Source organism: Ctenopharyngodon idella, chromosome 16 (genome assembly GCF_019924925.1).
Source record: "Ctenopharyngodon idella isolate HZGC_01 chromosome 16, HZGC01, whole genome shotgun sequence".
NCBI lineage: Eukaryota > Metazoa > Chordata > Actinopteri > Cypriniformes > Xenocyprididae > Ctenopharyngodon > Ctenopharyngodon idella.
Window position 1 is genome coordinate 24,039,970 of NC_067235.1, and position 24,767 is coordinate 24,064,736.

Consider the following 24,767-nt stretch of genomic DNA (forward strand, 5'->3'; position numbering starts at 1 on the left):
TTTGTCTTTTCCTATGCTCTCTGTCTGTCTTCCAGCCTTTACAGAGAACCTTTCTTATGAACTGCTGCACTTTTTCACATCAAATATTTCAGAGTTGCCACAACAAGCCTCCTGAGTTCAAATGAGACATTTGGTTTCATGTTTTGAATTCTAAGCAAATCTCATAATCCGTTCACATGAGGCCTGCCAGTTCCCAGCCCTAATGAAGATTCTCAAGTTTTAATTAAGCTTATGGAATTCTAGCTTCTCAAAGATGGTGAGCTTGGATGAAATATAGTTATATTTTGACTAAACTATCTTTTTTTTCTTTTCTTTTCTTTTTTTTTTTTTTTTTTTTTACAAAAAGTTTAATGTAACACTGACATATGCCCATAAAAAGAGTATAATCTCTCTTATACATACAGTATCTTTCAAATTTTTGGTCAGTATGATTTTTTTTTGTGTGTTTGAAAGAGTGTCTCTCATGTCTGTAAAGGCTGCATTTATTTGATCAAAGATACAGTGAAAACAGTAATATTGTAAAATATTATTACAATTTTCAATAACTTATATATTTTAATATATTTTAAAATGTACTTAAATCAAGCTGAATTACTCCAGTCTTCAGTGTCACACGATCCTTCAGAAATCATTCTAATATGCTGATTTGCTGCTCAAGAAACATTTTGTTGAAAGCAGTTGCTGCTTAATATTTTTGTGGAAACAGTGATACATTTTGGGGATTTTTTTTATAAATAGAAGGTTCAAAAGAACAACATTTATTTGAAATAGTACATTTTTGTAAAAATGTAAAATTCTACTGTTACTTTTGATCAATATAATGCATCCTTGTTGAATAAAAGTACTTTTATATATATAAAAAAATCTTACTGACTCCAGACTTTGAAACAGTGTGTATACAGTACCATTTCCAAAAGTGTAATTTGTGTGATTACGATATGTCTAGACATGATAGTGTTTATACTGTATATTGTATTTTGTACAGTTACTTTATGGTCTTGTAAGGCCATTGGGTTTATGAATATCTCAATTAGTTTTTAACACATGCCTTTAAAGGACATTTTACACAGACAGAACATGTGGGTGTATTAATAATTCAGTGGAAACACTGACAAGAAGGGAAATGACAGAAAGCATGACAATGAATGAAAAGCATTTCTGCTAAAGCCTGTCAAGGTTGAGATATCTTATGTGTACTGATAATTCAGTGACGTTTAATAATTCCTGAAAGACGAATAATTGTGTGGGGGCTGCAAAATGGATGAAACCTCCTTTTTATATTATTCTTACACCGTGAAGGCCATGATGGGAAGCTCCATTATAGAAAATCACCAGACAACAACAGCTAAATGGGAAGATCGATGATAAATTGGTCACCTAAATAGTAGAGCTAACTTACAGGTGAAGTTACAGTGTCTGCACTTATCAGGTCAGTCTCCATGATACATTTAGAGTGAACAGTCTTCCTGAGGGTCAAGATCAAGCCTTGTGCTGGTCGTGATTTCAATTAGAAAGTCCAGTCATCCATTTACGCTTTGGATTTGGCAATACAAAGCTTAAATGTCATAAGAATCATCACTTTTTGATCATAACACTGTGTGTAATGAAAAAAGAGCATGCTTGAATCAGACAAAACCAGCTGCCGTGTATGTTTGTATATTCGGTTGTCATCGCTGAACAAATTAATTCTCACTTTCCTGCAGCTTTCCTGTCAATTTTATGTTTTTTGAGAAAAATGTGATGCCATGCTATGCCTTATGGGTAATATGTTCTCTTGTTTTGTTGACTCGTCCCCTCATTCTTCGAAGGGTCGATTTTACACTTGGGCTTTTAGAATAATGGAAAGGCACTTAAGATGGGAACACGCTTTCCACCGGGGAGAGCAGTGTGAGGAAGAACATTGAGAACATGTTAAATTGCTTTATGAAATAGGGCTGTAGAGTAAAAGTGTCAAGGGCAAGACTACTAAAATCTTTCATCTAAGCTCAGGTTTAATCTACAGTATGTTCAGCTACTCTGCAGTAGGAGTTTTTACTCTTGACATATAAATGAGCTGTAATGTGGCTTCTTCCACAAATACAATAAACTTTGGTGACCTATGACTTATAAAAGCAGTAGAGGCACAAAACCCATGTTTTTATTCTCTGACCTGTTAGGTATGTCTGATAATGTATTATCTAACATAAAATTTACCTAGCACGAAAAGGAGCTAGTTTAGTTGATATACAGTAAAGTATACAGTAATAAAGTACTTACAAATCATTAACAAACTATTAGTTTATAGTTAATTCATTGTAGTATCTACATTGTTAATATAGCAATAGGTTATCTATAAATAGTGAGTTCATTCATTGCCACTGTAATTAACCAAATAATTGTTTAATTAGCTCATATAAAGTGTTAGATAAATTTTTTTATGCTGCTGCTGCACATATACATGAAATAACCACTGATCAGCCTACGCTATTCAGAGTTTCATGCCAGAACTAGGTAAGTAGAGACTACAATATATAAACTATATATAAATAACAAACTAGTTTGCTAATGATTTTTAAGTACTTTATTAGTGTATACTTATTATAAAGTGTTAACATATTTTTAGATTTATGGGAAATTAATCATTAACTAAAAACTACAGTTTAGCCCCAACTAAATGACAGCTTCACTTAGTTTAAATTTGTAACTGTTGTAACCCATTCTGGCATAGTTTACACCAAAAATCTGGGTTCAAAAATGTCAAATTTTGGTAAATTATGTAAACCTCATATAAATGAATACAAAATAAAATGGATCAGCTCAAAAATTTAGATTGATGATAAACATCTTTAACATTTCAAAGTATTTTAAATTCTTTCTGCTGTTATAAGAAAAAAAAATGTGAGAGAATGCGCCGGCGTATTCGTCGACCCCAGAGGATTAAAGGGAAATTTTACCCAAAAATGAAAATTGTCATGCTTTACTCACCCTCATTTTTTTGCCTGTGGAAACAAAAGAGGATTAAAAAAAAAAAATGTTTGTAACCAAACCATTGTGAGGATTTAAAAAAAAAAAAAAAAAAAAAAAAATTTAATTTCTCAAAATATCTTTTGCATTTAACAGAAGTCAGTCATACAATTTTGGAACAAATGTGTGAGTACATGATGACAGAATTTTAATTTTTAGGTGAACTATACCTTTAAGCACCATTTGTTGAGAAAAAGAGAAAAAAACTATTTTGTATCATATTTATGGAAAGTGCCATGCGTAGTTTTCCCTGTTACTCGTCACCATCACTGCACAGCCGCGGGTTATATGGAGGATTGAGTAGAAAGGCTGAAGCACATTAATAACAACTCCAATGACTAATGAGAGCTCGGCTGGAATAGGAGATATTTTTGGGTTTGTGTCAGAAACTCTGTTATGGCGTACTGTACGGGGTTTACTGACTGCACAGTTTTTTTCTGGAACTAAATGAACATGCAGCTCATTTATTAAAAGCAGAACTGCATTAAAGTACAAAAGTACTTCATAAAGCTTCTCTATAGAACTCAATTATACACTGTATAGGTAATTAATGTTTTTGCTAAGAGGAATGGAGCCTGTGCAGATAAGACATTACTGTATGGACCTTAAATATTTTATTCTTAGTGAAGTCTTCTCTTTTAAGTTGAAGCAGCGAATGTAACCATTAGTTTTAATTACAGAAGCGCTTTATCAAAAACAGCAATAGCTTCGTCTTTGCTCCTGAAAGGCATGAGAATGAGATTGAAGGGAGGGAGCGAAAATCGAATTAGTCAAATGAAGGTGCTCTTGTTAAGCAGAAACAGTTTAGAGAGATTCTTTGTTTTGCTGCAAACAGATTATCACTCTTCAGTATCCACAATCAAATGATTATGTTGCTGTTGTTTATTCATTACCTCAAGTTTTTAATTTTCCAAAAAACTGCTTTTGTTTTCAAGAGAACAGGCTTTTGTTTCTAGCTTAGATCAACTCTCCTTCAGTTCAGTTCATCAAGCCGATGGCAACGGTGGCAGGAAAATCACTCTAAGAAGTTAAATAAGTGGTTTGGGGGCTCACGGCATGCCAAAACCTCTTCAAACTAAAGCAACTAAGTAAGTGGATTCAGATTAAATACAGCTGAATTTAAAGTGCATGTCAACCAGTCTCCCTCCCAAATAATCTGCCTCATCTCTTTGAATAATTCACATTCATCCGTGTGGGAAAATAATCTCACAGCAAAGAGATCCGGGCACAGATTAGCCTCTGGCATATTGCAATCCTAAGAATTTGAATGGAAAAGATGCCAGGCTTTGGAGAGGTTTTCTAGGCAGTTTGTCCTCAGATAAGTCTAGATAGAGGGATTGTGGAAGTATAATCCGAGTACCATCATGAGCCCTCCTAACATTCTCCTTATCGGGGCTCAGGCTGCGCACCCACGGAGGCTTTATTTCCTTACAGAACGAGAGAGAAATAAGTGTGACCAACATCACTGGAGGCGGCGCAGGTTCCAGCCGAGCAGAACTTTCCAATTACCTGATACACGGGCATATAAACAGCGAGTTAGCTCTGTTTAAGCCGGCAAGTTCCTCAGAGATAAGGAATGATTCTAATCTCTGTTATTGTGTTCTTAACCTTCACTTTTCATGTTTTACTAGCAGTAATCCTCCACAGAGAGATGCAGATAACAGTGATAATGATGTATGAGCTAAATGCAACTTTAATGGCTTGTACTGACTGAAAAACAAAGCCTCAGATCTTCTGTTTCAAACTAAACATCAGTCCTGTGTGGCTGAGGGTGCAGAAGTGCTAATTAGATTTATAGACTGAAGGGGACCTCTGAGACCATATGAATCATCTATAATTTGATAAAAAATGTGATAAATCTCATATTTACATAAAAATTTGTCCAAAATGGAAAAACCACAGGCGAAGTCTGCAAAAGAATAGTGTTGTGAATCGGCACAAAGCTTTCTCATTTTGCAACATTTTAAAGCCTTTTTTATCCAGAGTGCTGTCAAAGGATTCACTGTACGGTTCCTTTGCACTATAATTCTCTCTCTTTCTCTCTCAAGGTCTGTCTTTTCAAGGTTATAAGCAATTTCTGCATTCCCCCTCTAGTTCTGTGAAATCTGATACGGCCGTATCTGTCCCTGACCGATCTCAGGCGTCGGTATTGTACATCAAAACAAGACAAGCACTCTCTGACACTGTCCATGAGTCATCTTTCGCACAACCTCTGCTCATTTCTCCCTTTCTCTTTTCTGTCTAACATATCTATTCATCTTTTGTGATCTACGTCAAGGAAGCGTGTAAAACTGCTTTTTTATTTGAAGACACTTGTTTGAGCACTGGTGCATGTAAGTGTGCGGACATTCTTTGCAATATGGGCATTTCATGTATTATTTTGCAGTTTCATGGTGTAAACAACAATTTATTTAACACAAACTGTATAAAGGGAAGTTGTGTGTGGAGTGATGAATCACAATGAAACACGAGTTGCAATGGTGATGCTCCAGAGCTGTGTCTTCGGAAAGTCTGGTGAGAAATATAATAAATGCATTTCTACAACAGTGAAGCATGGAGGAAGAGCTATCATTGTATGAGGAGCCTTTTTAGCTGCTGGTATTGGTGAGCTACTTCACTGTGAAAAGTCATTTAATGCTTTGATGAGTACAGGGAAATATTGCAGAATGGCTTGCTTCACACAAATGAATAGTTGTTATCTAAAGAGGAATGATCAGATGTTATTTTTCAAGTTCAGATTTGAACCCTATAGTGAATACTTGGTCTCTCATTAAACTCAAACAAACTAGGAGACATTTTTCAACTACTCATGAACTGTTTGAAGTCATTAACATTGAGTGGAGCAACACTGACTCTTCTTCCTGTAAAAAGATGTTTGCAAAAAGAAGTCGGGCAAGGCTATTCCATGCTAAGTTACTTTATCTACAGTATTTGTGCAATTCTTGCTAATTTCCTGACCAGTGATTTGTGATTAAAATAGTTAATACCAATAGTTAATATTGGTATTAACTAGTTTAATCACATTAGGGTTAAAAGAACTGTTTCCAAACATATAACATGCTAGAAAGATTTAAGATACTTCTTCCCTGTCGCTAATTAAATAATCAAAATAGTTCACTCATACATACAGCTATGATCACAAATTCATCACAATAGCCAGGATGGATATGTACAATAGGCTTTAATAAATAGATCTATCTAAATTGGTCAATGTAATGGAAACACAGCCCCTTCTGATAAGAAACTATAAAAATCTTGAGTCACTTGTTCAGCCAGACTAACCAGTTTTGTTCATATTTGTTGTGCACACAAGAATAATATTCTTCATTTCACTGTCAGCTCTTCTGCTGTGATGAGAACAAAGGTAAAACCTTTTTCCCTCTTTCACCTCACTTATTCATTCTTTCGCAGATAGCTAATGGCTTCTAAAAGCTTGTTGAAAAGCGCTGTAAATGTATGGGGTGGTAATCTTGTCATTTTAAAAGCATCATCCATTAGCTTGATCTTGGTGCCACAAAAACACATTAATACAATGTTGAAGACAGAAGTCATTTTATTAACCTTCTTGTATCATTTAAATGGTGCGGTAACTAATTCAAACCAAAAGTGACATTATTTCTAAATATTTTAGAGAGGGTTGTGAATAAGAAAGTGCAGCAATGGCTACATGTGAAGCAAGTGAATTTGGTAAGTACCCTGATTCACACATTTAAATTCTTGGTGCTTTTCTAATAGGATTTAAGAAAGGTTTAAATCTAAGTACAATCAATCTCTAGATCCGTATACAGCAGGGAACAAGAAATCATGTTTTGATAAGAAGGCATTGTCTCTTACTGGCAGGAGCCCGGTTTCTCTTTGATTTGAGGATTGTGCTATTGGGAAACAGAGCAGCAGGGAAAACCTCTTTGGCAAACCTAATAACAGGTCGTGCAGAGCCTCATCTAAGGAGAACAGCCCAGTGTGTGAAGACACATGGAGATTTTGCCGGAAGGCAGGTCACTGTAGTTGATACGCCGGGCTGGTGGAAGAACTACCTTGTAAAAGAAACCCCTAAATTTCAAAAACAAGAGATTGTGCTTAGCGTAGCTCATTGTCCTCCTGGGCCCCATGCAGTTCTGCTGGTCATCCGTGTCGACGCTTCATTCAAAGAAAAACACAGGAGGTCGGCGCAGGAACACCTGGAGCTTCTGAGCGAGAGAGTCTGGAATCACACTATAGTTGTGTTCACATATAGAGACCAGCTACAGGAACAAGCTCTAGGAAAGCACATTGGAAGTGAAGGGGAGTCTCTTCTGCTCTGGATAGTGGAGAAATGTGGACACAGATATCATGTTCTTAACACTGAGAGAGCTACTGGTACACAGCTTACGGGGCTACTGGAGAAAATAGACGCAATGGTCGTGGGAAACAGTGGCTGTCATTTTGAAATGGACAGAAAATGGTTGCATGAGGTAGAAGGAATGATGACGAAGAGATATATGAGAGCAAACCAGAGGAGGAAGATGTTACAAGAACAATGGAGGACTCCACTTGTACGGCAAGGTAAGAACCAAGGGCCAGATTCCTCGAGAAGTTCTCAAATTATTCTTAAGAACATAAAGTTTTGTCTTTAGAACATTCTTAAGAAAAGTTTTTGGCATTACAAAATATTCTTAACTTTTTTCTTAAGCTAGAAAATAAGAAGAAAATAGCAGTTAAAAAAAAAGTTTATTCTTAAAAACGTTTAATGAATACAGACCAATTTTAAAGGGATAGTTCTAAAAATTACAGTTCTGACATTATTTACATCCTCATGTTGTACCAGATGTGTATGATTTTCCCCCATGTAACACAAAAGGGTAAATTTTTCCCATTTAATGAAAGTGAAAAAGACTTGACAAAATGATAAAAACACATCATCTTGAAAATGTTCCAAGTTATTTGTGTCAAATGATTCAAATTATTAAAAGTTTGTATAGTTTTGATGCACAATACCTTTTGTTCTCACTTCTATTGAAAAAAAACATCACTGAGATCTTTTGATGCAGCTTATTTAATGGCATCAATGATAAAATTCTCCTTTTGTCTTCCTTTTGTGTTTGGAATGACATGAGGGTGAGTAAATGATGACAGAATAGTAATTTTTGGGTGAACTATCCCTTTATTCTCAGTTTAGACAGAAAATGTTGAAATTTGTTGTTAATTGATCTTGTTTTTTTACCAGGTCACAAGCAAGTCCACATTTCTAAGATGAGGATGATAGTGTTAGGTTTCCGAAGAGCTGGGAAGAGTTCAGCTGGAAACACCATTTTGAGTATGGCGACATTCACCTCGAAGAGAACCACCACGTGTGCGAGAAGACAAGGCGATGTGAACGGGAGAAATGTGACTATAGTGGACACTCCAGGCTGGTGGAAGTCTCTCCCAGTGATTGACACTCCTGAACTGGATAAAATGGAACTTTTATTCAGCATGTCTCTATGTCCACCAGGTCCACACGTGCTTCTGCTGACCCTACGTGTAGACATGTCATTCACAGCAGAAGAGAGGGAATCAGTGGAGGAGCACATGGAGCTTCTTGGAGAGAGTGTGTGGGCTCATACCGTAGTGCTGTTCACCCATGGAGATTGTCTGGGGGATGTGACTGTAGAGGAGTTCATTGAGAGTGAAGGGGAGGCTCTACAATGGCTAATTGAGAAATGTGGGAACAGATATCATGTCCTCAACAATGAGAACTGGAATGATGGCATTCAGGTCACAAACCTGCTGGAGAATGTAGAGAAGATGGTGGCACAAAATAGGGGCCATTATTATGAAATTGACCCTAAGACTCTAAAGGAAGTGAAGCAGAAATGGAAAACAGCAGAAAAGCAAGCAAAGGCACGAGCAAAGAAACAGAGACAGATGAGGAAGATGAAGAGTTCAATGAAGGGTAAGAGACTGGTTTTACACATTCGAATGCATGTTGTTAAAGTCAACATGAAGATCTCAAACCATTTTACTTCTGTAATTTGACAATTCTAAGGAAAACAGGATATCCAATGAGATAAAGTAGCCCATACATCAACAAACAGCCCATGAAGACTAAGTCACAGCAACAGAAAAGCGAAGTCATTACATTTTCCTAAAAAAAAATCCAAGTTTTGAATTAGATTTTAAATTTTGTTATATTATTCAAAGGAACCACACAAAATACAGAACAACATCCCAATATATATGATAATTAGTAAAAAATAGTAAAATAAATACATAAATAAACATAAGAAAACTACTAAAATTGCAGTTAGAGTTATATTACCTTAACTTTTATTGTTTACAAATAGATTTTAAAAAAAAAATCTCACATCAGGGAGTCATTATTATTTAATTGTTAACACATTTTATAAAGGGAATAATGCTTCCTTTGATTTTACTGAATGCTTCTATTCAAGATAAGTCAAAGTTTATTAGAGCAGTACATTTAAAAGCAACAGAAACTGACCTAAAGTGCTGCACAATTCAAACAAATAAAACAGATAAGGGAGAAATGTCAAATGAAAGTGAAAAAAATGAAACAACTATGAACATTTTTATTGCGTAAACACACAACAAGTAGGCCTAATTGTTGATGTTTCCACTGCATTTGCGATACTCTACACTCCCCTTTTGGTGTGTCTAGCACATGCCTCATTGTGCACAACTGACAGCAAATTACATCTGAAAAAGGAACAAGAGCACATCAGTAAAAAAAAAGACAAAGGAATGATTCGGAGAAAGATAAGAGCTACTCAGGTTGAAAGTATTTCAGTACATACAATATTGTGGTGGTGGAGGAGGAGGGTTACAGGGTTCAAATTGCAAACTGAGTTTATTCTTTTGTGGCTTTTTTATGGTCTCAGTTTATCTTTGAAAAATAATATTTAGTTTTGATGAGAAAGTTTTTGGCGTCACCGTGTCTGCTCAAAGTTCAGTGTGCATCAAAGAAATGCTGTGTCATTCGAGATGCATTATTTATTATGCAGAGCTTTAGAGTTCAGTCTGAGTGCTTGTTTTGAGACTGTGATATTTGATAATGAGCTTTAAGTCATGTATATAGTTTTGTTTATGTTAGCACAGAGTCAAATCTTGTTGGGGAAAAACTCATTTTAGAAAACATTTGACATCACAATCATATTCCTCAAGCAAATATTTGTTATCAAAATAAAATTCTTGAAAGTCCTTGAATTATGGCTTCAGCTTATTTAATAACAGCAATCCTTTTTTATTTTTTATTTTTTACTTTATTATTTTTTAATCTTGTATTGGAGAGACATGAAGTGACAGGAAGAGGAGGAATTGGATTGGTAAATGTTGCAGGTTGAGTTCAAACTCATATCAATCACGAGCACCACAGCTCAATGTCTCCGATAGCAAATCCCATTTTAGCAAATCTTATGACAGAAGCATTGTTTGTCAGACCTGTTTATACACAATATAACTGTCACGTGTATGTTCTGTTCTGTTTTTGTTTAATTCTAGTTCCTGTTTCCATTGTTCTCATTTTCCCGCCACTAGTTTGTTTCTATGGTTAATTAATTCCCCACACCAGTTCAGTTTCTACATTGATTATCCTGTTTGTATATAAGTCCTGAGTTCTCTCTAGTTCTTTGTCCTGGATCTTCAGTGTTTTCGTGGTTGTGTTCTCCAATGTTCTCCTGTGTTTGCCTTTGGGTTATAATAAAGACTGTTTTTGTTTACAACTCCATTCATTGTGCGCTTCGTATAACCACAGCGTGACAATAGGGTTCCTCAAATCCTGTCCTAGAGAGCCACTGCAGAGTTTAGTTCCAACCCTAATCAAACAAGCTAGTCAAGATCTTTAAAGTTACTAGATAATTGCAGATAGGTGAGTTTGATCAGGGTCTGAACTAAACTCTGTAGGGCAAGATTTGAGGAACCCTGCAATATAATGTTGCTCCTAAATGAGGTTTAAGTTGGTTCTCTTTTGATAAAACAAAAAGGACAGATTACAGATGAAGAGTTCAGATGCAAAAGCAGCTAAACGAGATAAGGATATTGAGCGAAATATTTTCCCTTCATAATATGCTAAATCTCAGCATCATCCCATCCAGAAATACCAGTTCATTGGCAGAAACTGCTAAACACCACTTCCGTTTGTCAGCAAAAGCCTTTAAGTCCACAGAAGAACCAGTCGGAAGACCTGAACAAGCTAGTCAAGGTCTTCAGAGTTACTAGAAAATTGCAGATAGGTGAGTTTGATCAGGGTCTGAACTAAACTCTGCAGGGCCAGATTTGAGGAACCCTGCAATATAATGTTGTTCCTAAATGTGGTTTAAGTTGTCTTAAGAAATTATATTATTCAGCAAACACTTTCGAATCCATTTTTAAGTCATCCCCAAATCCATTTAGGAGGGTTTTTTTTTTTTTTAATATTAATTTTAACTTGTTATTCACCATGAAAATAGCCAAGAATGTTGGCATGGTGTTAAAACATTAACCAACCAGCCAACAATTGTTCCTAAAAGTGTGGCTTTTATTGAAGATCAAATAGTAATCAGTTGTTTTTCATGTCTTTTTCTAGATACTGAAAAGAATTTCTCAGAATTTTGTCTTGTGCTTCTGGGTTATGGAGAAGCTGGGAAGAGTTCAACAGGGAACACTATCCTCGGCCAACAGGTGTTTGGATCAAGAAGAACAGCCCGGTGTGTTCAGAGGCATGGAGAGGTTGGAGGACAGCAGGTCAACATCATAGACACCCCTGGCTGGTGGAAGAATCTTCCCATAGAACAAACTCCTGAACTGAATAAAGATGAAATCACACACAGTCTGTCTCTATCCACTTCTGGTTCGCTAGCTTTCATTTTGGTCCTTCGCGTCGACTGTTCCTTTAAAGAGAAGGAGCTGAAGGCAATGGAGGACCATTTGAGGCTTTTGGGCTCCACAGTTTGGGATCACAGTATAATTCTGTTCACTTTTGGGGACCTGCTCGGAGACCGAGCCATTGAGCAGCATATTGAATGTGAAGGGAAAGCTCTGCAGTGGCTTGTTGACAGATGTGGAAACAGGTATCATGTTTTTAATAATAAGGCCAGGGGTGAGAACCACCAGGTCAGAGAGCTTCTGGAAAAGATACAGGAGATGATTGGAGCAAACAGAGGTTGTGATGAGATGGACATGCAGGTGCTGCAAGAGGTGACGGAGAGGAGGAAGGTGGAGGAAGACAGAGCAAACACCAGACTGAAGACGCAGGGACGAGGAGAGGAAGATGAATTAGATGGTGAATTTGATGACAGTGAGGAAAATGAAGTTTTTTTAGTCGACAGCTTGGAGATACACAACGGCTATATGAGGTGAATTTTAGAGGGGGAAGTTACAAAGTTGTGTAAATCATTTTCATAACCAGTGGTTTTGTCTATAGTAGAAATATCAAAACATCCTTAAAACAAGATCAAATAATTATTATTTATTAAATGATTATTATTGTTATTATTTTCAGAGAATACTTCTTATATTTTATATAATCCATATTATATCATGTTTTATCCTGTCTTATTGGTTTAGGGGTAAGAAAACAACATATTAAATGTGTATAATTTTTGTTTTAAGCAAGTAACTGTATCTTGTTTTAAGGGTGTTAATCTTTTGTATCTAATATATTTTTTCATATATATATATATCTTATGTATCTTTTTACAATGAAACATTATATGGTGACATTTATATTTCACAAAGACATTTTTCAAGTGTGCAATATATATCTGAAATATGTAGAGGGCACTAGGGTCTGTTTTTCAAATGTAGAAATGTGGAAATGTATTCATCTGGAAATCCGTTGCCGTATCTGTACTCTCATAATGCACAGACCCCTTAGCGTCAAGAATATTAAAATTTGATACATTTGCACAACACATTGCTGTAGGCAAAGTGGCACACATTCAGGAGGAATATGCAAATGAAATGCCACAACACAATATTTCAAAAAATAAACAAAGAAACAAACAACCAAACAAATAAATAAATGACAAACAACATCAAGGGGAAGCACGGCAAGAGGAAGCAATGCTAATGCAAGTTACTGTTGATAACAATGACACTTTAATCACTGCAAGGCTCTTGTTTCTGGTAGATGAAGTGAGTGAAGGCAGATTTCAGACAACAGCACCTCATACAGCCAGAGGCTTTGATGCTCCTGTTTATCATTCACCGTTGGGAGGATGTTTGCTTTTGACTCATATTCGCCCATATAGATACATAATCAATGTGAGTCGTTTCCATCGTTTGTCATCTAAACTACTTGAAGTGGCTATTTTCGCTCTGGGGTATATTTTTTGCTCAAGTACAACTCTATCCATCTTCATTAGTATTTCTGACCTTAAAATATGTTTTGTATTTTGTTGTTTTTGATATTGAATTTAATAATAGCCTATATTTGATAGCTATTCAACAAATGTTGGTTTCTGTTTTTTCTTAAATCAATAGAAGTTAAATTGATTTGCTTTTGTATTTAAACACAGAGTTTTTTGAACTGTAAAGTGACATTTGATTTATTGAACTTAGTAGGCCAAATGTGTTACAAGTTCACCTAAAATGAAAATCCTGTCATTTGCCATTTCAAACCTGAATGCGTAGTGAATAATGACTTTAATTTTAGTCATTTCATCACACAAAGGTATTGCTTTAGAAGACTTTAAAATAGTAGTATGGACTAATTTTATGCTGTTTTTTTTTTTTTTTTTTTTTTTACTTTTGTTTACTATAAGCTGACATAATATGGAAAAAGATGTGATTTTTCAAAATTCACCTTTTGTCAAAGGTCATATCAAAGTGTATGCATTTTCTGTACTGTAACTATCCCGGCTAGCCTCAGAATGGCCTAATTTTCTTTTAATCATAATGTATCTGATAAAACAAAAAGGACAGGTTACAGATATTTTTAGCAGGTTACTCATGCTAAAGGATGAACAGAGAGGTAACAGAAACGATGACAAGGAAAAGTTCGAAAAATGAAGAAACTGAAAAGGGCAAAGCTGAGAAATGTCAAGGAAGAGGATGAAAGCTGTGAAAGGAGAACAAAGCGAGGTTACAGAATGAGACTGAATGAAGCCTCAAAAGATGACGGAGTTGGTCTTGCTACACTGAGTTGGCCCTTCAAACTGTATCCATTCTCTCCCTCACACACAGTGTTTCAAGAAATTACACATGAATAATTCATGTTTTCAACTTTACTCAGGCCAACTAAGACTGTATAATTAATTGAGGCTCCTTTTACAGGGGACTGGAATTACGAGGGATTGTTTAAGATGGGAAAGCCGTGAGAGGGCAGGGCATGTTTAATACCATAATCATGTATGGCGGCACTAAGTGGTCATGAAATCAATGTATGCCTTCTGTATCTTTTCAAATTATTATAAAGTCAAATGGTGTTCTTCTAATCAAACTTTATAGTACTTTAGTGTAAATTCTTCTGTCATTTGATAATATTTGGCCAACTGCTTCATCGCTGTATGGCTGGTAGATCATACTAACGTGGTTGTTTATGCATTTTCAGAATTGTCAGCATTCATTGCATATTATTGTGTCTACTTATTTACTCAATATTCACTTTGTGTCATGTCCGTGTATTGCAAAGAAATATATGCTTAAAATACCCTGGCATCTGCTCTGAATGTGAATGAAACACATTGTGGCTATATCTGTTGAAATCTGCTAGCTTTAAGCAGATTATACCTATTAATTGTCAGTTTAATGGTATTATGTTGTCCTAATAAGTATCAGACAAGATTTTCTTCATTTTCTGTTTGGGTGTAAAAATCTACGTTTTATTTGGAATGGAATTAAAGACATATATGAGTATAAAGGATACTGACTGCAGCCTCCAGTAAAGAAACTTAAATATTTCTAACTGTTAATGATACCATGAATTATATATAAATCCACATGAATGCTATTTAAAAAAAAAAAAAAAGTAAGGTCCAAAATGTGCAATCATTCTCTGAAATAAAGTGTTCAACAGAAACAAAAAACATGTCTGGGTGGCCTTGTGCATTATATTATTATTCATGCAGTTATTCGGAACATAGTGTCTCTTTTTGGAGACACAATTGTGCGAAAGAAACTTGTCAGCATTATAAATGTGGCTAATTTATTGCTTGTGTGAATAAAAAGAATGGCAAGTGCTCCAATCACTAATGCCACTTTAAAAATGGCCTGTTAAAATGAGTTACTGTGGCCTTCTTTTTAAAAACTTAGATAAAGTATTCATCCCTTTTAGATAGATATTTGCTTGGATTGATTGTTAGGGGAATATGTTATGACAGTTTTAGAAGGTATGCGACTATGAAAAAAGAAGGTTGTTCTGTCATTTATCTTTTGAAAATAGAGCCATATGTTTCTGAGAAATGAAGGGAGAACTGAGTGATGTAACTTATGTTGTGTAATGACAGTTTTAAAAGTTCAGAATGGTTTGACCTTGCAGTTAAAATAAAAATAATTGCTACACGGGTCATTTGACTCAGTAGAGGGAGTACTATTGCCTTTCTATAGCTTCATTTGCATTAAAGTTCTTCACAAGGGTTATTCTTGCACTAAATATGCGCATTAGGTAGTAACTTTTACTGTCATTGCAGAGATCAAAGTTTGCCATTGTCTTTGTAGAGAACAGCTTAAGAATGAAATAATTTATAAAGAGATAAAGCACAGCTGTAGTGCTTGACAAACCTTTTGTTTTACATCTTTTGAAACCATTTTAAATTATTCATGCTGTTAAAAAATATTGCACCTGTTTTCCTGTGACATTTTCCCTGTCAGTGCAGTGGTGTTCTTGAATGGCTTACCTGTGCGCTGCCTCCTGGCTGGAACGGGTCTCAGCGTAATCCTGTAGTCAGCACTGTGAACTTTCTCGAACATTCTCAAAACAGAGATTCAGGAAATTGCTCAGCAAGTGTCAGGCTGCTCGAACAGAGAACACTAATCCTGTAAAGACTTCCTCTCAAAGCTGCTCTTAAAAGGAAGCACCTGGCGGAATGGATCAGGAGGAGAAGAGCTGAGAGACAGTAAGAAATAAGAGATTTTTAGCATTAGTCATGATGCTGGTATTAAGGACGTTTAGTAGGGTTTGAACCAAGAGTTTTCTTGTCTCCTTAAAATGGCAGTACAAAGAGCTGGATAGATAAAAGGCACTAGTGACATGAAGGGGGAAAAAATTCTATATGTTCTACATGGAAACTAGGAGAAAGGGGAGGGATAATTGTAATGTAACTCATTTATTAATTTCAGACATGTTAAGTAACAATCAACACTATTTAAAAGTGTTGCTGAATGTGATACTGCTTGTAGTTACAACAAAACTGTTCAATAAACAAGAAGGTAATATTAAGTAACCTACATTTTCGACACAATTTTGCCATATACTTTTCAATTTTTCATCCACCAACGAATATATTTCCTACTGAAAACCAAAGCAAATTTATCCTAGCAACACAGTGATAGCGAACTTTCGTTGACCTGAATGAATCTGTGTTTTGAATGAATCGGTTGAGTGAATGATTCAATGACTCACCCATAAAGACAGTGGCTGCATTCAAAATTGCATACACATTTTTGAATAAGTAAGTACTTCATGACTTCTTTTTTTTTTCTTCTCCAGATTTTTGCCTTTATTTAGATAGGATAGTATAGAGAACTGAAGGAAGTGAAATGGGAGAGAGGGGAACAGGATCAGGAAAGGGAAAGATCCCAGAGCCGGGACCAGGCTATCGGCTCCGACTACTTCGAAACGGTTAAAATGTGAGTTCTATATAGTTTGAATGTGTGTGGTATTAATGTAATCCAGGCATACTACATTCGTCATGTTTTCATTGCCATGTGACCTACCAGCATCGTTTCACTGCTATTTACAAATCCTCTCCCCCGGCCTCAAAGTGCCAGTTGGATACTTCAGAATCTTGCCTGATGTATTAAGTTGCTTTTTGTTTTTGCCTACTTTTTTATGAATACTGTGAATTTCAACATTCTACTTAATTTCACATACTGTTTTTTTGCCTGTTATATAGTAGGGAAGTATTCATATTCAGATGCAGCCAGTGACTTGTCGCCAACTGCTAACCAATCAAATTTTAGCGTTTTACAGTTAAAATAACTATTTTTCAAATCAGCTTGTTTGTTTCGCTTGGTGCGTGGTTACATAGTTCCATCTACTCATGTGCATCCTTCATAATCTTGCCATGTCTAGAGATTTGTTTTGACTTATCTACATATATAAAAATATGTACATTAAAGTTTTGTCATTTCATGTTTCATTTATCATATTACAATAATAGCATACAGCATGGGTAAATTAAATGTCTTTATGTACTTAGTTTAATTGTATTCTGACATGCCTTCTGACATGTGAAAGCCAAACTTTTTTTCAAACTTCAAAGCTTTTAGCTAAATTTTTTTGTGTGTGTAAATGAGAAAAACATGCAGGATTTTTAAGACTCTTTGTGTTCTGTGTTGCTTTCTGAAATGAAACCGTGTCAAACATCGCAGCTCTGACACGGGGATTTGCTCCGTCTCTCCTCTCCACAGGAAAGCTCTTCTAAGTAACCAGCAGCAGCAGGTGAGGAGTGCAGGAGAGCTGATGCTCTGAGAACTTTACTGACAAGTCTTTGGTTTGACTCCAGCCCCCTGGAGAATCTCTGTCACAGGCATACGTCAACAAAAACAGAAAAATACCCCCACTGATTCTCTCATGCGTGTGGTCAGTGCAGTTTTGAAACTAATTATTATCAACCAGTCATCCATCACAAGCCAAGCTCGATATAGACAAAATGGACCAATTTCTTGCAACATGTTAGATGTCAAATTACAATGCATCATATCATAGACAGTTTAAAATAAAGGCACACAAACAACCGAGCCCATTTTAATCCAAAGACAGTGTGGCGGTGTTATAACTGTAATGTTTTCTGCTTATTGGAGATTTGTTTTTACAGACAGGGAAAGGTGTAGCCATCTGTCTCTCTATTTATAAAGCCATACACCACAATACTCAATGTATTTTCCATTTGTTTGGATGTAACAGCCTTTAAATTACATCAGGAAAGAGGTGAATATTCAGCCTAAACAAAGTGTCCAAACTCAACACACACACGCTTCAATGAAAATATGAGGAATATGCACCGAAGGATGTTTTTGCAGTAAATTTTATATTCTGCTCTGACAGTCGATGACAGTGGCCCTTCTCATGAATGTAGAATGTGTCATATTTGTTTTATGCTCTCATTCCAAGCCAATGCATATTTGACGGAAATCAGAATCCAATGGTAAGTTGAAATTGACAGATACAATAAACATCTCTCACCTTTCACATTTTGTGACAGCATGAAATTGTATGGCTGTATCTCTCCATGACAGAATATGAAAATAAGACTTCAATATCACATTTTCTCTCTAGTAAACTCCATATTCTTTATGTAATGTGTTATTTACCATTCAACCAATAACCATGAGTGCATTAAAGGACAATGACCTATCCCTCTGGGAATAATGTCACCAGCTAACACACCACAGTCCGTAGAACCCACAATTTAATAGATTTTGCAACCGCTGAAACATCCAATCGCACATATTTAGCTTCAGGCCTCACACAGCTCCCTTTTTATCTCTGCAGAGACCCAGACAACCTCCAATTAATCCAAATATTAGTGTTTAATTAGAACTGGGGGAAGAATGAATATTTTAAGGATTAAAGGATTACGATGCGTGTGTCATCACAACAACCGGATAACTAAATCGACAAAGTGTATTAAGCAGACAGTAGTGCTATCTCAAGGCGGAAACTGCATCAAAGAGTTAATTACCAAGCTAATCATGGCAGCTCCCAAAAGGATTAGAAAACCTAATCGTAAATCTTCCTTAAAATTAAAATCCAATACCTGCTAAATGAAAAGTGGAGTGAAAACTCTTCCTTTTTTTGTTTAATTATTAACTTGAAACGTTAATATGCAGGAGTATGAGACTAAAAGTCTACTGTGCGTCTGAATGCTTACATATTGCCAGCGTTATTCTGTCTCAAACAAACAGTATTTTTTCTGTCTGGCTGTCTCATTATAAGATTTTCACATGTCTTCTCTCCACCTTTAATCGATGAAACACTAATGGTCACTCATCAGCTCACAGTAAATATCAATTACCGCCAGCAGGGCTGAAGAAACAAGGAAATGAGTTGGTTGGCCCTGTTGGAGATTCAGTAACAAATTGTTTAGTGGGGTTTCATTTGGCAGCATGGTTAGTAGTTGGTACAATGGGGTACAATTTTAAATTTTTTAAAAATGAATAAATAAATAAATAATTGACTCTATATTTTACAACTTATATTCACTTTTTAAAAAGCATCCAAAATAATATGAAGAACATTTTAAACATTTGTCATTTATATATTTCAATGACCAATCTCTTGAAGCAAAAATTGTGAAATATGTTTTATAATTACTACAGACCTCTAATTTGAGATTTGCTTATGAACATTGCCAGATGGGGTTTTGAAAATATTTTTCAGTACAAAATGCATTAGGGGACTTTTTATGCCCATTTTCACATGATGTAATATAAGTCTCTGATGTCCCCGGAATTTGTGTTTCAGCACAAAATACCCCACAGATCATTTATTATAGCTTGTCAAATTTGCCCCTATTTGGGAGTGAGCAAAAACATACCGTTTTTGTGTGTGTCCCTTTAAATACAAATGAGCTGTTGCTCCTGAACCGCTTTCCGGAAGAGGGCAGAGCTTTAACAGCTCACGCTTTGGTTGCTCAACAACAACAACAACGCTGGAGAATCTCACGCAGCCAAAATGACGATTGTCAGTAACGGTGTTCAGCCTTACATTGTTTAAACTGGAATCGGACACTGATGGAAAGATTCAGGAAGAAGTTACAACTTTTAGAATGCAACTGGACGTTTCTGAATGGTTAGTGAATAAATTGATGTAGTTGCTGTGGAGTTGACTCAACTCATCGACTAGCCTGTGCCGTCATGTTAATCTTTTGTGCAAATGCAGCATTAAATTGACCCTCGTTTGTGAAGCAGTGCAGCCTAAAATGACGGCATGGCAACAACACTCCACTACAACAACTCTTCCTCTTCTCTAAAGCCCGGAACACACCAAGCCGACGCTGACGAACTAGTGGCAACGAAAGCAGACTGCGGGGTTGGCTCACGTCGGCAGCGTCTGGGTCCAAAGTTGCCCTGACACACCAAACCGACACCCGATGGCCAAGTAGCACGTCCCTTCTGCGCCTGCGTAAGAATAAATGCCTTTCCGTACCAGTAGGTGGCAGTAGCTGAACAGCCAATCAGAATGATCAGACGAGCTTCGACGCCGATTCAACATGTCGAATCGGCCGAAAAAAAGCTGACGAGGACCAACTTCAGCTGACGGTGTGGAACACACTGAGAAAACTTACTCGGCCGATGAACAAAAACTGCCCGACTGGCGACCGCCGGCTTGGTGTGTTCCGGGCTTAAAGCAGCACAACATGGCCTAAATAGTGTTCTGTGCTCGTCTGGGCAGCCAACGACAGAACAGTTAGCATGCTTTGCTCAAACTTTTGCCATGGCTTTAGAATTGGTACATTGTTGTCGCTTGCAAAAACAAAATGGTGCCGCTGTGGGTGGAAACGTGCAGATTAAGGGGCGGTAATATTATAATAAGATCTCCTTCCTATAAGGAAGCGAAATCTGAGCGGCTCGTTTTTTTACATGCTTGCAGAGAAAGGCTTACCAAAACAATGTTACTGGGTTGGTAGATGCACCGGGGACCCGATTATAGCACTTAAACACGGAAAAGGTCAGATTTTCATGATATGTCCCCTTTAAGCATTTATTTATACAAGTGGATGCATTTCGTTAAATACTTTGTTAAATTTCTACTTTGACACATAGTCTGAAATGAAAAAGTTGCCACTTTCTGTGCATTGTATATTATTTAGTCACCTTCAATAGCCTTGTGCAAACATTGAGAATATTTTTACTGATGAGGACAATGGAAAGTCTTGGAAATACTGTATGTTCTTATTTTTATGTCAGTGCCTTTGAGTCTGGCTCTGTTAGATTGTATTGTAGCGTCAAACATCAGATTCTACGGTCGTGTTGTTGCTTTTCCTCTTTCAATTACTGTGTTAAAATTTTAATGTTCTTGGTTATTGCCATTGTTTGCACTGTCTTCATGGACGCTGATTGGTTTCTTGAGGGTTTCAATGTGCTCAGTGTCCTCAGGCCAAATGTAAGCTCTTAGGATTCGTTCTCATTTCAGCTTGCCATTATTTTTACACATCTGATGAAATCAGTAGTTATAAAAGCCTCTAAGTAATACTAATAACTGTGATTATAATATGCGATACGGAATAGGGTAATGAATCTGTTTCACAGTTGAATGTTTAAAATATCCGTTTTACTCAATATCTGTCACTATCTCATTCTCAGACACACCATTGCGGTGCTGTTCATAAAAAGATTTACTTAGCGTTTGCTCTTTTAAACACACACATTAAAAGTCAATTTAATGGTGTCCCTCAAGGACTATTATTGGAATGAAGAGGTTGAATAAAGAGAAGCCTAATTAAAACCCTGTTTAAACTGGTGTTTGTGTAGCTCTCTGCAGTAACCGTCTGGTCCTTTGCTTTAAGGGATTGGCAATGCCTCTGAACACATAAAAAGTAAATTGTTACATACAGTAATGTGATACTCAAGACACCCTGGAACTTATTTGTCCCAACAGTTAACCATAATACATCACAAAACGAAGCCATAAGAACAATGAGCCCAAACATGCTATGAGTATGAAGATATTGCCAGTGACTTCCATAGTCACTGTAAAAAACACATGGAAAGATGACATTTTAAAAAACATATTTTTACTTTGTGTGGCTTCTCAGAAATTTCAAAGAAAGCATAAGGCTTGAATCATGCATATATACGTGACAAGCATTTATAATCAGCCCATTCATCTGTATGAGACAACTCCATATACTCTCTGGCTATACAAAAACAGGCTAATAGAGTTGTCAGTCTTATAGTTTGACATGTAATTAGTGTGGGGATTTGGTATTCTGGACTCTACAAGGGCATGAACAAGGACATATTTGTCATTTTCTTTTGCACCTGTGTGCAGCAATGTTCAGGGACTGTGTCTCTCACCTTTGTTGCTGAAAGGACTGTCCCTGTGTCTGATTGCAGTTGAATTGGTTCTTAAAAGCAGAGCCTCAGAGGCATTTTTGAACAGAAAAATGTGCAAAATGATGTACATTAACTGCTGAAAAAAGCCTGCTGGACACAAGCATATGTATGTTGTGTTTTGGATTCTGGTGTGCTTGGTGTCCCTCCCAGGCTTCTTAATTAGCGTATCCAGGCTACCAGTTTGTGCTGCTGGGGAACAGCTTATGGAAGCCACTTTCCTGACTCAAAGTAAGTAAATTAATGAATAAATAGTTTAAAATAAGAGATAAAACATTACAACTGTACTAGATCACATCTGGTCACATTCCGAGTATAAAGTTTTTATAATTTCTTGCAATTTCTTGTAAATTTCGCAGTTATGAGAAATAAAAATTTGCAATGACCTGTATTTTTTTCACTCTAATGTGAAAATTGAATTCCATATAACTAGATCAATGCCAAAACAGTTAATTAATACTGGTCACTGTCTTGTCTATGGAGCCCCTATAAAGTGACTTTAGGAGCTCCATGGTATAGTATCTTTGGATGACCCAAAACGCAATTGCAAATGCAGTTGTGTTAGCAATGAAATCTTATGCTAAGTACCCTCTGAATAGGAACTGCTTTTTTGAAAAAGTACTTTGAGGCTGTTAAAAAGTAGTTTGAATGAGTGTTGTATGAATGTAATCTGTACATACATACATCATGTTGTCATTATCATGTGACCTAAAGCATCAGTTGCATCGCTTCACTGCCAACTCTTCTCCTGTGGCCTCATGGGATAGTAAATTGTCCAGTGCATTTCAGAATCTCGCCATGTGATCCGGGTACTTTTTGCCAACTGTTTTATGAATGCTGTGCATTTGGACATACTACTCTTTCACATACTGTTTTTCACCTACTATATGTGACCCTGGACCACAAAACCAGTCATAAGTCACACAGGTATATTTGTAGCAATAGCCAACAATACAGGTACATCGTATGGGTCAAAATTATCGATTTTTCTTTTATTCCAAAAATAATTAGGATATTAAGAAAAGATCTTCTTCCATGAAGATATTTTGTAAATTTTCTACCATAAATATATCAAAAAATTATTTTTGTGAGTGGATATGCATTGCTAAGGACTTCATTAGGACAACTTTAAAGGCGATTTTCTCAATATTTTGATTTTTTTTGCACCCTCAGACTCCAGATTTTCAAATAGTTGTATCTCGGCCAAATATTGTCCTGAGATCTCGTAACCGAACAAAGCCGGCCATCACTGAAATCTTATGACCGAATAAAACTGACCGTCAATGAAATCTCGTAACCGAACAAAACCGTCCATCATTGAAATCTCGTAATAGAACAAAACGAACCGAATTCAGATCTCGTAACTGAACAAAACTGACTGACGATGAAAACCGACTGTCATTGAAATCTCATAAAGGAACAAAACTGACCGTCACTGAGATCTCGTGACCGAACAAAACCGGCCATCACTGAAATAAAATAAACGTCATTGAAATCTCGTAAACCGAATAAAACCGACCGCCATTGAAATCTCATAACAGAACAAAACCAGCTGTCATTAAAATCTCGGTAAGAAACAAAGTCTGCCGTCCTTGAAATCCTGTAAAGGAACAAAGAAACAAAAACTACCATCATTGTGGTCTTGTAAAGAAATAAAACCGACCATCACTGACTGTCTTTGAAATCTCACAATGGAAAAAAAGATCTTGATGGATCAAAACATACCGTCATTAAAATCTTGTAAAAGAACAAAACGAACCGAACTGAGATCTCGTAACTGAACAAAAATGACTGACGATGAAAACCGACTGTCATTGAAATCTCGTAAAGGAACAAAACTGACCGTCATATCCTAACAAACCATACATCAATGGAAATCTTATTTTTCAGCTTTCAGATGATGTATAAATCTCAATTTCAAAAAAATTGACCCTTATAACTGGTCCAGGGTCACATACACTGTAGTAGAGAAGTCTTTTCTTCCTTATTGTGACATATATTGTACATCTTGAACAAGAAAAAATGTAGGGCGGGACTTGTCCATCGCAAATCGATTGGATCATTTTGGTTTGCTATTGTGTGATCTCATGTGAGTGACAGATTGTTCCGCACTCATGCCAGTAAACACGTGAGAAGAAAGGAGATGTTGTTTCAAGAGGGAGGGGAAGTTATTTTGATTAAAGATCAAATAATGAAAAAATAATGATGTGCACAGAAAAATCCTTTATAATTCCATAAAAATTAAGAATGGTCTGTTTTGAATTCATGGTTACTAAGCTGGCATAAGCGTTTTTGTATCTCTTCATCACTGCTTTATGTTCTGCATGTGTGTCTTTAAAAAATGAATGCTATTCCCTCCTCAAGGCTGTCAACATCTTGCCTTTCTTCTTCCATCTGGAATCCTGGAAGAAGGACATATGTGTGTCAGGGGTAGACAGAGGAGATAAAGCATTTAATTAGGGGAAAATACATTTGCAAATTAATTAATTCTACCAGACTAAAATGATGAAGTGGAATATTTCAGCTGCCTTTGTTTTGCAGTCTTGGAAGAAAGTACTTCAGCACACTGTTACTTTGAAAGAAAATACAAA

The 24,767-nt window shown here is 36.3% G+C and overlaps 1 protein-coding gene across 2 annotated transcripts; it reads left to right on the top strand.

The window, feature by feature from the left end:
* The first annotated feature begins 193 nt into the window (after positions 1-193).
* Positions 194-15,149, top strand: LOC127497583 (GTPase IMAP family member 8). 2 transcript variants are annotated; one of them, XM_051866125.1, is made up of 5 exons: positions 194-6,367; positions 6,635-6,690; positions 6,844-7,545; positions 8,207-8,914; positions 11,543-15,149. In XM_051866125.1, the coding sequence occupies exons 2-5, from the start codon at positions 6,663-6,665 to the stop codon at positions 12,313-12,315; spliced, it is 2,211 nt and encodes a 736-aa protein (XP_051722085.1). In that variant the 5' UTR covers positions 194-6,367; positions 6,635-6,662; the 3' UTR covers positions 12,316-15,149. The 2 variants fall into 2 exon arrangements, with proteins under 2 accessions (XP_051722085.1, XP_051722083.1); XM_051866123.1 differs by having other exon boundaries at positions 194-6,690.
* Positions 15,150-24,767: the final 9,618 nt, after the last annotated feature.